General features: G+C 48.4%; 1 protein-coding gene across 1 annotated transcript in view; it reads right to left on the reverse strand.

Annotated features, from left to right (window-relative positions):
• Positions 1–13,409, reverse strand: part of kkv (hyaluronan synthase-like protein kkv) — a 74,963-nt gene that overhangs the window by 6,280 nt on the left and 55,274 nt on the right. Inside the window, exons 3-11 of the mRNA XM_077658068.1 lie at positions 7,224–7,462; positions 6,510–6,682; positions 4,839–5,809; positions 4,196–4,289; positions 3,894–4,099; positions 2,878–2,957; positions 2,620–2,728; positions 1,290–1,654; positions 542–742 (exon numbers count right to left, since the gene is read on the reverse strand). Of these exons, the coding sequence (XP_077514194.1) occupies positions 542–742; positions 1,290–1,654; positions 2,620–2,728; positions 2,878–2,957; positions 3,894–4,099; positions 4,196–4,289; positions 4,839–5,809; positions 6,510–6,682; positions 7,224–7,462 (2,438 nt within the window). The remainder of the gene's footprint in view (positions 1–541; positions 743–1,289; positions 1,655–2,619; positions 2,729–2,877; positions 2,958–3,893; positions 4,100–4,195; positions 4,290–4,838; positions 5,810–6,509; positions 6,683–7,223; positions 7,463–13,409) is intronic.

Below are 13,409 nucleotides of genomic sequence, written 5' to 3' on the forward strand. Positions count from 1 at the left end.
CAATCTTGCTTCTACTGCAGCCTCTAATTAAGGCGCCTTTTGTAAGCTATGTTGCCTGCTTTAGATGCGGAGTACTCGCATAATTTATTGCGAAGTTATGGCGTGCATACAAATGACTATGACAGCTGTGTGGGACCAAATCGGCCCCGACCACCATCGGCATCATGACACTCAAATTCCATGCCTCGTGAAACGGCCGCTTGTGAGGTTACGTGCTAGAAATGGAAATTTGTACGCGACATCACACAACACCACGTGATTTACCATCCGCACTACACTGTAAACACTAATACGTCTATACGGGAATAAAAAGGGAGTAAGCTGTCCTCAAGCGCACTCTAGCGTCCTCTAGGACAGCTTACTCCCTTTTTATACTCCTTACTGTTTAGAGTGTATACAGTGCCCAAGCCAAATGCCTACCTGCGTACACAACGTGCAATTAACGCATGTGTGAGCGCTGCACAAAAGCTGAGAAGTCCAGCCCTATGCGAAGTGGCCAGACCTATAGCGTTGGCGTTATAGTGAGGGGTAGTAGTAGTACCTTGATCGTACTGCACGTAGTGGAGCGCCTCGTCCGAGCGGGTGGTGTAGCGGCGCATCACGTTGTCGTCCATGAGGGCCTTGGCACGGAAGAGGGAGAAGCATCCGGGGCTACACAGCACGCAGCCGATCATGTGCTCGGTGGCTTTCTGCAGCCAGTGACCGATGGCGTACTCGAACTTCTGGTACCACACCATGGGACCTGCAGGGGGATAATTCATTCCTGTGCATGACTCGTTTCACACCAGCTGACATATGGCGAACGGGAATCTGTTTTTGATGCAGTAAGTGTTATGTGAGCAAGAGCCTAATAACAGTAGAGGCACGCACGTTAGCCTTGCATTTGTCTTTTTGGGATTGCAACTTGAGCAAGTGCCCTGAAATACTCATGCAAAATTTTCTAGTTTCTCACAACTTGAAAGTTTATGCGTGCTTTCTGGGTTGTATCGCATACGAACAGTTGGCTACCGCTTAAGCAATGCAGTGATGACAGTAGGTCTGTGTTGTGTAGTGCAAAGTGTAGCGTATCGTATTGTAGAGTAGCGTAGCTTAAATTATGTGTCTAAACAAGGCAGACGAAAGGAGCATAGCAAGTATAGTTTGCGCTGCGTGTCCTGGAATATTGCAGACGAAGTCGTTCCCAAAAAGAGGTCTTTGTTATCCCTTGTCTTTCCGGTTGTTAGGAAATGTTGCTTGAAATAAAGTGCAACGCAGCATCGCTAGATGTATACGCTTAATGATAGGCGCACCTGTTCCGACCGGGTGGATGCGTCCGCAGGCAGCGCCCAGACCGCGGTTCTTCTTCATCAAGTCGACCAGCAGCTGCACGGCGTGCGGCCTGAAGTTGATGTCTCCGTCCAGAGCCAGGATGAAGGTGTTCTCGGCCATGACGGCCTTGCGGCTCACATCGATGGGCAGCTCCATGAGTTTGTGGCCCAGCAGGTAATACATGTACATGACCTGCGACCAGCGCTTTCGGTGCCTGATCTTGCCCTTGTCCTTGAGGTGCGCGATGAGCTTGTTCTTTCCCGGCATCTGCCACACCAGGCGGCCCCCGTACGGCGTTGGCAGCTTCTTGGGGGGCTTCAGCCGGATGTTGCACTGGTGCACGTTGCTGCGAAACGAGCGGCGAATCAACAGAGAGGAAGAGGCAATGGCTTCCAAGAAGCTTTTTGTGTGCGCTGCTATTGGGTAGCAGTACGATATACCAGGAGCAGATATGCCAGTCTGACTGATGTTTAACTGGCCCAGAGATCCCACGCAAGCCATCTTGCGGACTTCTAAAACAAATTGCCAACTAGCCAGCTATGATTGCATAACCTTTCCGATGCTTTTGTTACTTCGTATGCGTGCTTTCGTTAGGGATGCAACCTGGCCGAGTTTCGACCGCCTTTTTGCACGACAGCGTTTTGCACACGTCACCAGCTGACGACTAGTAAGCCGTTGCGATTTTTTTTTTTTTTTGGCTGCCCCCGCGTGAATGCACACCTAAAATTCGAGGACGCCGTTCGGCTCAATGCACAGCTCGAATGCCGCTAACAGTCCCGGAAACTGGGAGGCTCAGAGACGCTCTGGGAAATATCCCATCTTACGAGGCTTCACTCTGCGACACTCGGCAATAACTTTGCTTCAGTAGTAAATATAATTTGCTTGTGATTCATTTCTTAACAGGAAATAAGAGAAAAAAGAACTAGTTAAATTTTCAGCATATATATATATATATATATATATATATATATATATATATATATATATATATATATATATATATATATATATATATATATATATATATATATATTATATATATATATATATATATATATATATATATATATATATATAGAGTGGTAAGCCAATGTCGAAAAACAAATCAATCAGCAAGTAAGATTACACCGACGATAAATCTGAAAGCAGCAGTTGTGAGAGGACAACACACATCCTGTTTGAAATACTTAAACAAGCTTCGTTCCTGTAAGTAAATACCAACTTGCGAGCATTAATGATGAGTTCAAGGTCTGTGGCGAATTTGGTGCATCATTATAACTTAAGTTGTGATGCGTAAAAGAAGCCACTCACCTAGCAGCTGTGTCGATCACTCGCACCATCTGCTTGACGAATCGATTTACAACCATCTCTTCATCGTTGTCATCGCTCAATTCAAAGGCATCGTCGAAGAAGACGTGAACTGACATAAGAAGAGCATGAAAACGAGGATGAGAACGAGGATGAGAACGAGCATGCAAAACATGAGCCATGACAGCGTTTTCGTTGCTTACAGCTCCTAAGCACGGTCGAGTACGCAACTAACGTTAGCGACGGTTGCTGAAAATGTACCTTCAAACTCGTAGTAATCCGGGTCGACAATGCGCAGATACTTTTGAGCATTTCTCCTGGCACTTTGGTCCTCGTCCATCCTGCACAGATATTACGGGAAGTTGGATAATGTACCAGCGTAAAAACAAAAAAGTAAACCAGATGATTAGGTGCGAAGAGAGAAATAAAGATAAATATAAAAGAAGTTATTACGAACTTGGTGGAAAAAATCGCTGGCGGTGGTGAACCGCGGTGGAGCAGTGTCCATGCTTCAACTAGAAAGACATGTTTACGCCGCGCAGACAAAGGAAACCTTCTGGGTGGTTTATGTGAGTTCCCAAGGCCATCCTTGCCATCCTTGTTCACTTACTACACGAATGACATCAACATAAATGGGTATTGAGCGTACGGCTTCAATTTGTGTTCAGCTGCCCTCTGTAAAACCTGTAGCTCCATTCCAGAGAACATCATAGGTTCATTCAGCCCAGAAAAAGATAAACAACTAAAATACATAAAGCCGCGATGTGCGAGAATACGAAAGTTTAGTTTTGGTAGAGCGTTGTTGTATATATCAATCTGCCTTTTCGAACTATCGCACATTATATGTGACATATCAACTGGAAAGTCTTTTTGTTCTCCTGATGGGGACTTTATGACGACATGAAATTAACGGCCTGCCTAAACATTCAAAAATAAAAAAACTCATCTATCTGCAAGAGAGGTTGTTATACATGTACAGCACATTTAAAGAGGATGTCATAAATGCAACGAAAAAAAATTCGGTACGGTCTTTACGTGCCATCCAACGACACTTGAGTCTTTCAACGCGGATTTATTACGTACTTACCTTCATTTCTTTTCTACAGGTGTGCACTGTTCATGTCTGAGTGTGACAATTGAAATTAATAGGTTTGTCCTCGCTAACCCAGTGCGTTTAGCGGAATCTCTCAGGGAGGATGCTAATGCATAATTATACAGCTTTCTTCCGCTCTCGCTGAACAGGCTCACTAGCTAATGCCCTAGGGCGCCACACGCACCTGATAACAGACTTCAACATCTGAATCATCTCCTCGGCTGTCTCGTGCCACATGGTTGCACAGGCGTAGATCCGAATGATGTGGTCCGTTGTTTTGGCGCACGATGCTGTCCTGCCGTTCTGGTTGCTCGAGGACTCGGTCTGGATCGATATCGTTTCGTAGTACTGCGAGATGTCGTTGTCGTCATGCTGGTCCAAGGCAAGCTCCTGCGAAAGCAACGTAAAATAAGCGTCAAACTTTCCAACGTATGTTTACGCCACCAATATAATAAGTTTTTGCGTTGACGTGTAAAAGTTGCTTACGTCACTCTTGATTTCACCTTCGTCATCCCTCCTCCGGTTCAAAGCTAGAGACTGGTCAATCAGGGCGCCACAGTACATTGGGTTCACGAAGAGCCTGCGAGGAAGAAATTTGGGCGTTTAGTTTCTTCGGTGCAAAGAAATTAGGTTTATATTTGCCTTACTAATATCTGAGTACGATTTGGGAGCCACCGCCTTTCACTTCTCAAAACGACATACTATTGCACAGTGTCCCCGGAAAATGCGTGCACAAACACAGTAGAGAACAGAGTACCAAGACACTTAAGCAATGGTTGCACAAACGCCGTCTAAATCTGAGGATTGTGCAAGAAACGAAGTTTCCTAAACGAGCACAATCAAACATCAGAAGGCATGATAACGGCTGCACACATCATCACTTATGAACTGTCATAATTATTATACGGTCAGATGAGCCTGAAGAAGAGTAAAGAGAGAGGGGGAGGGTGCTTACGTCCAAACGTTAAACATTCACCTACCGCGGATTCCGTCTAGCGCACAGGACGACACACGTTATATGCTGCATACTTTCACAAGGTGCTTCGTAAATATGGTTGCGTGAATACAAAACGATGGCCAAAGTTTGTGTAGCGCTGGCTCATAACGGGTTTCAAAAACAGCGACTTACTTCTCGGTTGTGGCCAGCCTCTCGCACTTCGGCATCCAAATGTGCACCGCTATCCAGGTCTGCGATAGCAGCCAGGCGAGCCATATCCAGGCGTGTTGAGTGGTGATGAACTCCTGGAAGAACTCTCCCGCGGGACACCTCCAGAACAGGTACTTGGGAATGTAGTTCTCGAAGAAGCACACGTCCTCTGTCCTCATACCGCACGCCGCAATAAGCAGCGATATCGACACTGGGATGGTGAGGCTCACGGGGAAGGCGAAGCTGAAGCCCTGGATGCAGATCTTGCAGGCGAACTTGGCCGACACGTAGCAGAGCAGGCTGGACAGGACTTGGATGGCGGCGACGAAGATGGGCGTCCACTCGCTGGCCACTATGGTCACGTCGTCGTCCAGGGGACTCGCCGTCGGCAGGTCCGGCAGGTCGCCCAGTGTTTGTCTTCGTATCTGCACCACGTCTATCTTGTGCGTGCGGAATCCGGCGCCAAAGTTGCGGAATATGGTGAGGACGTTGTCCAGCGTCAGATTCATGAAGCCCAGCATGCAGCAGATGATGACCAGGATCTTCCAACTGGAGACGAAGATGTAGGTGAAGTAGCGGCTCTTGCGCAGGTCGTCCTTCATCTCGGCCAGTCGGGCGACGAACCGTACGGGAGAGCGGCGGTCCACATAGTTCTCCCACCAGCGGAAAGACGTGAGGAACACGGCTATGGGCACGGCCCACGTCCGCGGACCGGTGACGACCCAGGGCCAGATGACGAACCCGGTTGCCTGAGCCATCAGGCTGAGCGCGTCGAGCACGATCTTGGCGAAGCGCTTGCTCTCGCCCTTGTAGTGCGACAGCATGCTGAAGAAGCCCGGCACGAAGCAGACGCAGTTGGTGAGCATGGCGCCCTTGACCACGTCCAGGTCGGGAAGAACCACGAAGACGAGCATGCAGAGTCCGACTGTGTGCAGCGTCTCCATTAAAAACACCTGAGGAAGAAGTAGGAAGGTGTTACTGCCTGAATTCCAACCACCTGTTAAGTTGGTGCACAGTTAGTGTCGACCGTTAGACCGCAGGCTTACTCCTCAGGTGTAGAAAGTGAGAAATGCTCTTCAAGCGCCAGTAATTCTTAAAAGGAACAAAATCGCACGCTTCAGTTATGAAAAGCACCAAATGAAAATAATTATGCAATTTTTCGAGTATTAGATCATGAAGTGATTTCATATGTTCTACCAGCAGCCGCCTGCTCTCGAAGACCCTGCGCATGTAAGAAAAAAAGAGAACGCGTAGTAGTCATGCGCCCACCGTGGAACAACTTGAGATTCGAACATTAAAATTTGAAATTAATGGTCATTTTGTCACTGTGCGTTATCTATTATAGCCATGGGAGCTAGACGCGTTGCCTGCTTGAGAGTTCAAAAGACAATGAAAGTGACAAAGGTCAACGATACAGGTATCGCCATCAAAATGCATGGAGACAAAAATTAATAGTGTACGAAAGAATTTTGCAGTCAAACAAATGCAGACCATTCTTCAGGCATTCCCAGGGACCGCGAATGTATTAAAGCTTTAATTTTGATACTTGTATGTGTACGCTTGTGTTATCCATCAACCTGTTGGGAAGATCGAGTCAGGACATGCACGGTAGTGCTGCGCACTCAGGTCAAGGCAAGCATGCAAGGCACTTACGATGAAGAACGTGCTCTTGTCTGGCCGCCTGTACGACTTGAAGACACATATCCTGCTGCTTCGGAAAAGTGTGAACAACTCCGGGATGATGAGAATGAAAAATAACACCCACAGCCAGGCAATCTTTTCAATGTCCGATATGGTTGCTTCATGGTCCTTGTCACGTTCAACGGCTGCAGCAACAAAAAAAAAGAGAAAGAAGTACATGAGATTGAATCCTAGTAACTCCCAGCCTTCTTTCTGCCTCTTGCTTTCAAAACAGTTCTGCTAATCACATGTGTCTCCGATAAAGCAAAAGAAGAACGGTTTTTCAATATTTTTTTTTAATTTCTTGCCACACACATAGGAAAACCACTGATAGTTCACCATTTTGTTCGCTACCGCGGAAATAAAACAGACATAGTAGTCCGCTCATCTTTGCGTGTCATCCTTTTGTTTTATTGTTAGTTTGTTTTCTGCAGATCCACGGTTTGCATTTTTAAAAAAATGTAGCGGCGCCATATGGCCTGACAAGACAGGAAGCTGAGCTAGCTGGTAAACGTTCATAATCATGCTTACAGTGGAACTAAGCGCATCCAAAAACGTCGTGTCTTTGCTATAGGCCCACAGTTGTCGAGCGAGCACGTGGTTTACGAAGCATGCGCACGTGCCAATTGATAATCAACAGAAATGTGGTACGCATACGTGTTTAATAGTGCGTCGTCGTCCACTCACCGAGTCCGTTCCGGCAGACGGGAACGGTCCTCTTGGCAATGTGGGAGACGATGAAGAGCAGGGTGCCCTTGGAGATGGCCGCCGAGGAGAGCACCAGGCAGAAGGTGATGAAATAGGTGGCCACCTTGATCACCTTGAGCGTGATGTTCACCCATTTGGAGTTGACTGTCTCGTCCTCCTCGGAGTTGGGGGTCACCACGAAGATGTCCCATCCTTTGTTGTCCTGGCTGTTCCGCCGGCTGCACGAGGAGAAAACAAGACGCATGAGCAACGAGCCCAATGAAGTCTACTGGCACTTGCTGAAGTATCATCATCATCATCATCATTAGTGACGTCACGTCCTCTCCAGAACGAAGGCCCCTTCCACTGATCTGCTCTCAGTGTGCTCTGCGGCAGCTGCGAACATACCAGCATATTAAGGCGAAAGCCTTTAATGGCTCATGCCCGCGGTGACCGTCCGTCCGTTACATCCTAGGTCACGTGACCGTGTCTGTCCGTTACATCGCCACCTAGGTCACGTGGCCTTGTCACGTGATCACAACAGGACATGTAAACTTGCTTGGGACCTTGGCACGTGCCGGAAGTCTTAACTCGGGAACTAAAAAGGTTAGGAGGAAAACCGCTGAATAACGGTTGCTTCAGATAGAGGAGGACCGCACCGAACCCCGCGAGGGAGCCAGTGTCCGGTTACGGTCACAGTCTTTCGGTAGGGTGGAATGCGAGTGCATCGCATGTGGCACTGCACAGAATTAGAACCCACCTGCTACTTCCCACGCGTATGCCGAGCTATGTTAATCACTACAGCACAGCTCTGGTACTGGCACAGGGTTTAGTTAAGATTTATATACAGTAATGATATTGAATGATAATGAATTCTAGCGTGCAAATTCAAATTAAATCACTGCAATGAGTCGCAAGCGGCTTTCGCCTTCCCGCACTTAAGATATATCTAAGTGCCTCCAACGAATATTTTTTTCTAATATCATTAGCCCACCTTCTAACTTCCGAACAATTATTGCAAGAGACAGAAAGGCAGAGAGAAATGAGGGCTGGGAGTTTTATGACCATATAAATTTTAAAAAAAATGTTCACACCGTGCGAAACCTGGCTTGATGGTCCATGTTTCTATGTAACTAGAAAGTTTGAGGTACAGCGCACTGCGGTAATAGGCAAAGGCCAGAGTTGTGTCCACCACTGTTTGTTTACCTGTTCGTTCCATCCCCAGTAAACAGGCAACTCAAGTTCCATAGCACATAAATGTGGCTTTTCTGGCCCTTCTTTTTGCCCTACCTTTCCGCTCGCCTTGATCATTTATTTGTGTTCATCAGCTTACATCTGCTGTTATTGTGGTTGACTGCAATTAGCCGTATTTACGATCAAGTTGAGCCCCGCCGCGGTGGCTCAGTGGTTAGGGCGCTCGACTACTGATCCGGAGCTCCCGGGTTCGAACCCGACTGCGGCGGCTGCGTTTTTATGAAGGAAAAACGCTAAGGCGCCCGTGTGCTGTGCGATGTCAGTGCACGTTAAAGATCCCCAGGTGGTCGAAATTATTCCGGAGCCCTCCACTACGGCGCCCCTTTCTTCCTTTCTTCTTTAACTTTATTCTTCTTTATCCCTTCCCTTACGGAGCGGTTCAGGTGTCCAACGATATATATGAGACAGATACTGCGCCATTCCCTTTCCCCAAAAACCAATTATTATTATTATTACGATCAAGGTGATCTCTGTTTCGCTGGGTGATGGAAAATATACGAAAATAAAACAGCGACTCAACCATATCTAATGTTTCCTAAGCTGGAACGGGTTACGAGCGTAAGCAGGTCAAGAGCTCCATTACGCCGTCACAACTGGCCGTGCAGGCCTGTGGATTGACAGTATACCGAAAAAGTCGGCTCGCGTAGTTTTTCCGAGTCAAAGGCGCCTGAGGCCATCGTCCCTGGAATTACCTTCGAACAATGGCCTGCCACAGGTCCTTTCGAAAGAGGTTACCTGCCCTTCGAACGATGCAACGAGTTTTCGGCAGGCTCTAAAAACCGCAGGCGTGCACGGTTTCGCGTGAAGAATGGTCCACTAAAGGCCATTCAGGCAGTAACGGTTTCCTTATTTAGTTTAAATATATTGAAGAGGACAGTGTCTCGTCAGTAGAGCAGTTCTTTTCTTTTTCTCTTTGTACAAAGACTGACTTCAAGGCAGTGTCTCGAAGCACAAACTATTTGGGATTCTGCGGTCGACGCAACAAACTTAGTGGCGTGGCGGCAGCAAGACACACTTAACGCATTTTTTTTTTTTGCGTTGGTTCGAGATCATAACGACTAAGTCCCGGACATTTTCTTTGAGACGTCAACGGTGGTTATGCTGAAGAAAAACAGCGCTATAAATCCTGAATCGCACGCTCCAACAGAAGGCGCTGCCGATGTACATTGACAGTGAATGTTTGTTGGTTGCTTATTTTTGTTCTTCGTGGCTCGCGAGAGACACTGAACAGTTAAACATCGACCATCCGATTGCGGAGCATCCGAATCAATATTTGCTTCTTTTGCGTGGGCATGACTGAGCCGCTCCTGTGCCCACTCTGAGTGATTCTGAGTTAACTTGCACTAGTGCGCGCTGTCCAGGCCCATGCACGCGAAATTCAGCTTCGCTTTTAATTTATAAATTAATTGCACAGTCCCTAGGAGTAATAATCGCTGTCCAGCCACCGAAATTTTGGGTGGTGACCATGCCTGTGTCTTTTTTTCTCAAACCACAGCTGCTGGGGTTCGACGCGTCCTTCACAACGGTTATGAACTGGTCATGAGAAGCATGGTCATTAAGTACGCTCGGGCCTCTGGCACGCTTCTCACTATTTGGTCTTTCTCGAAGAAGTGGCAATGCTTCCTGGTTTCTCATCAGTACGCACCGCCAGCGGTCTAAAGCCACGGCACTTGTTCTCTCGCCTCGCACCCGATCTACCACAGCAAAGACTCTGAACGTCAGCCCCCAGCAATACAGGGAGCACTGGCATTGCTCTTCCTCGCGTCGCTGCGTTGCCTGCACCGTGACAGAGTGTTCGGTTTTGTTCCTAACGAGTCTGCCGCTGTCTTCGTGCAAAAGCAAATACCGTCACTGGCGCAGACAATGACCCGCAGGTCTCGCTGCCCAGCGAGAGCCAAGCAAACAAAATACACAAGGCCCGCGACTTCGACGACAACGACGACGCGAGGCTTCGTGCTCTCATTTATAGCTCGTTTCCCGCCTCTCGTTCCGCGTGTACGCCTCCTGGCGGACGGGGCGAACGAGACGGTTTATCTTGAGCGGACAAAACAACAATGTGCGCGCCAGTTTCACTCTCGACCGCTGCTACGTATACGCTACGCGGCGCGCGCGCTCTTTGAAAGGCCTCACCGCGGCGTGGCGACGACAGCGAGTTCTTTTGTGACAGGTCTTCTGCGTGTCGCCGCTTGGGCGAAGTGGGACACTGCGGACAAGCGGTTCGGCTGGCGGAGAGAGGGAGGAAGAAACAAGAGGACCGCGAAGACGCCGGTGCCGCTGCGTGGCTTCGTTGGGTTGGCTTCGTGTTTCGGCTGGCGCAAAGTGGAACGGCGACGCCGACGCCCGCTGGTGGTGGCGACGGGAGTCTCGTGCGGATAGCGGTCGTGTGCGGTGTGTGTGGAGGGGCTTCTTTTTAGCCTAGCAATTACGCACCGCTGTTGGACAGCTGCATCACGCGCGCGCGCGCGGAGCCGTGAGCAGCACTTGGCGTGTGTTTCTACGGGTCACGACGGCAAGGGCAGCATGCAGCGGCTGCAGCAGAAGCGGTCGAGAAGGAAAGGGGCTGCGTGTCAAATGTGCCATCTCTCCTACTGAGATGAGTGGGAGAGAGAGAAAGAGAGATGTGTGAAGTCGACCGAGAAACGGGAAGAGGTATAACCTGGAGTGGGACATTCAGGGCGGGACATCCAAGGCGGGTCGTGTTCGAATAAGTCAATTGGAGTACGAGTACCTCCTAAGGCAAGGAATTCTCTTTACGAGAGCTTCCTGAAGCGATAACTGATGTGCGGCAATATCTCCTTCCTGGTTTCGTAAGGAGAGAAGAACCAGTGCGGTGCAGAAAATAATATATACGAGCAGTTCATATATCGAAAGCGCCTGGTCACACGCAACATTTAGCAACAGGGAGGAGTTCGGACGAAATTTCCGAACCGGTGATCTGAACAGGAGTGTCGAGAGAAGTGAAACACGTGCCCTGAACATCCTCTAATGTTCTCTCATGCGGAGTCTTGGGGTTAAGAGAAATGTCTTTCAAGAAACCTAAAACGCACTCACCATCGCATGGCGAATGCTCCAGCGGTTGGGGTGTCAAGGGCGGACTGTTATAGGGTTGGTATTTAGAAGCGAGTACTGGTGAAAAATGCGATAAGCATGGGACATTTCGTTCTACACCTGGCTGCAGCTGGCATTAAAGACGGAATAGAGGAGAGGGATAAGCGTAGACGTATACCAATGTACCGGACGCCTCATACGCACGCTCAGTGGCATGGGTAAGGCCAGGCGGAGCCGCTGAAGATCCACGGGTGGAGCCAGGCGGAGCCGCTGAAGACTGCGCACGCGCAGTGGCCCCTCATGGCCCCACCCATGTCACTGCGTGTGCGTAGGATGCGTCCGGTACATTAGTCTACGCTAATACATCTGCGCTACGCTAAATGCCTCTAATGACTTAATCTGCCTCGTATTGTTACCAGAGGCAACGCAGTGCGACAGTAACAAGCCTATAACGCGCTAAGAGTCGAGCATAGCCTTGTAATTGCCTGTAATGAAAGTGGCCGATGTGCAACGTGTACGGTGCATATCTTATAGTTTCGGAATGGGCTTTATTCTCAATTTTCGTTTTTGGCAACAGGACAAACCGTTAAACTGAAATGCAGTTAACTATAGTCGGATACAACTCGAGAACGCAGCGACGGATATCCCTCAAAGGAGGCCCCCCAGCCAATGGCATTGACCGGTTCTAATGATGTCGCAGTTAATCCCATGTCACAGAGTCACTTGCCAGTTACTTGCATTGTCACGTTAGGGGATTAACCGCAACGTCATGAGAAACGGTCTATGCTATTGGCTGGAAGGCCTCCTTTGAGAGCCGTATGCCGCTGCTTACTTGAGTTGTATCTGACTATACATGAGCAGTCAGTAAAGTAGCCGCGTAAGCTGTACGAGACAACTTGCTGCGTGTTGGTATATGTGGGCTCATGTTTACTGCCGACGCGTGCTCGTATCTCCCTCTCCTAGTACAGGTAACTCCAATATAAAAGGGAACACGTTATCCGTGTTCAGCCAATGATTGCTCCGCAAGCACACTTCTTTCTTTTTTTGCATAGTTTCTCTTCAGACGGACGATGTCCATGAGACATTTTCAACTCTAGTGTCGAAGTACTAAACTGATTTTTGTCTGCAAACAAGGCTCTTCCATTTCATATTGGAGCTGCCTGTAGTACATGACAGAAAGCCGGATTTTATCTTCCGTTAACTTTCTTGCATTTCTCTCTCAAAACATCTCTGTTTGCCTTACAAGGCATCCTGGAACAGCGACTGGGAATTTACTAGACACGAGAAAAGGAAGAAAACTTGAAAGTTTTCATTTAGGACGGCGGCTGCAACTTCTAATTGCTCATCGGGCAGCAACCGATTTTGTTGAGAGTGAACGAGCAGACTTTGTTTTCTGTTGCCTTCTACGCGTGAACTCCGCCTGCTGAAGAACTACCTAGAAAGAGTGGGCCGAATATAGCCCTTCCCTTTTGTCTCTTTTCTAAGACACGCATCGCCCTAACCACTTATGGAAGCATAAAACTGAAGTAATCGCAGATGACCTTGCAGGAGAACCGCTCCCACACCACAAACCCTCCGAACTTAAGATAATCGCAAATAATATTCAAGCAACATCATGTTACACGCCATAGCTGCGCGGACGACAGCGAGTGGAAAATGAAGAAACGTTCAACAATACCGATAGGCAAGGCAAGAAAACATGCCGCCCCGCCCAGCGACGTGCGTTGTGCTATGGGTTGTGTTACGCCATAATCCAGCTGAACGGTGAAGCGATATGTGATCGGCGAGTGCAATATGCATGCATGTATAAACAAGGCATGCATCTCTTACATGAGCTTTTAAAACAGCGCACACGTTAATCGGGCACGGAGAAACGCGCCAGCG

Source organism: Amblyomma americanum, chromosome 3 (assembly GCF_052857255.1).
Source record: "Amblyomma americanum isolate KBUSLIRL-KWMA chromosome 3, ASM5285725v1, whole genome shotgun sequence".
In the NCBI taxonomy this organism is placed as follows: domain Eukaryota; kingdom Metazoa; phylum Arthropoda; class Arachnida; order Ixodida; family Ixodidae; genus Amblyomma; species Amblyomma americanum.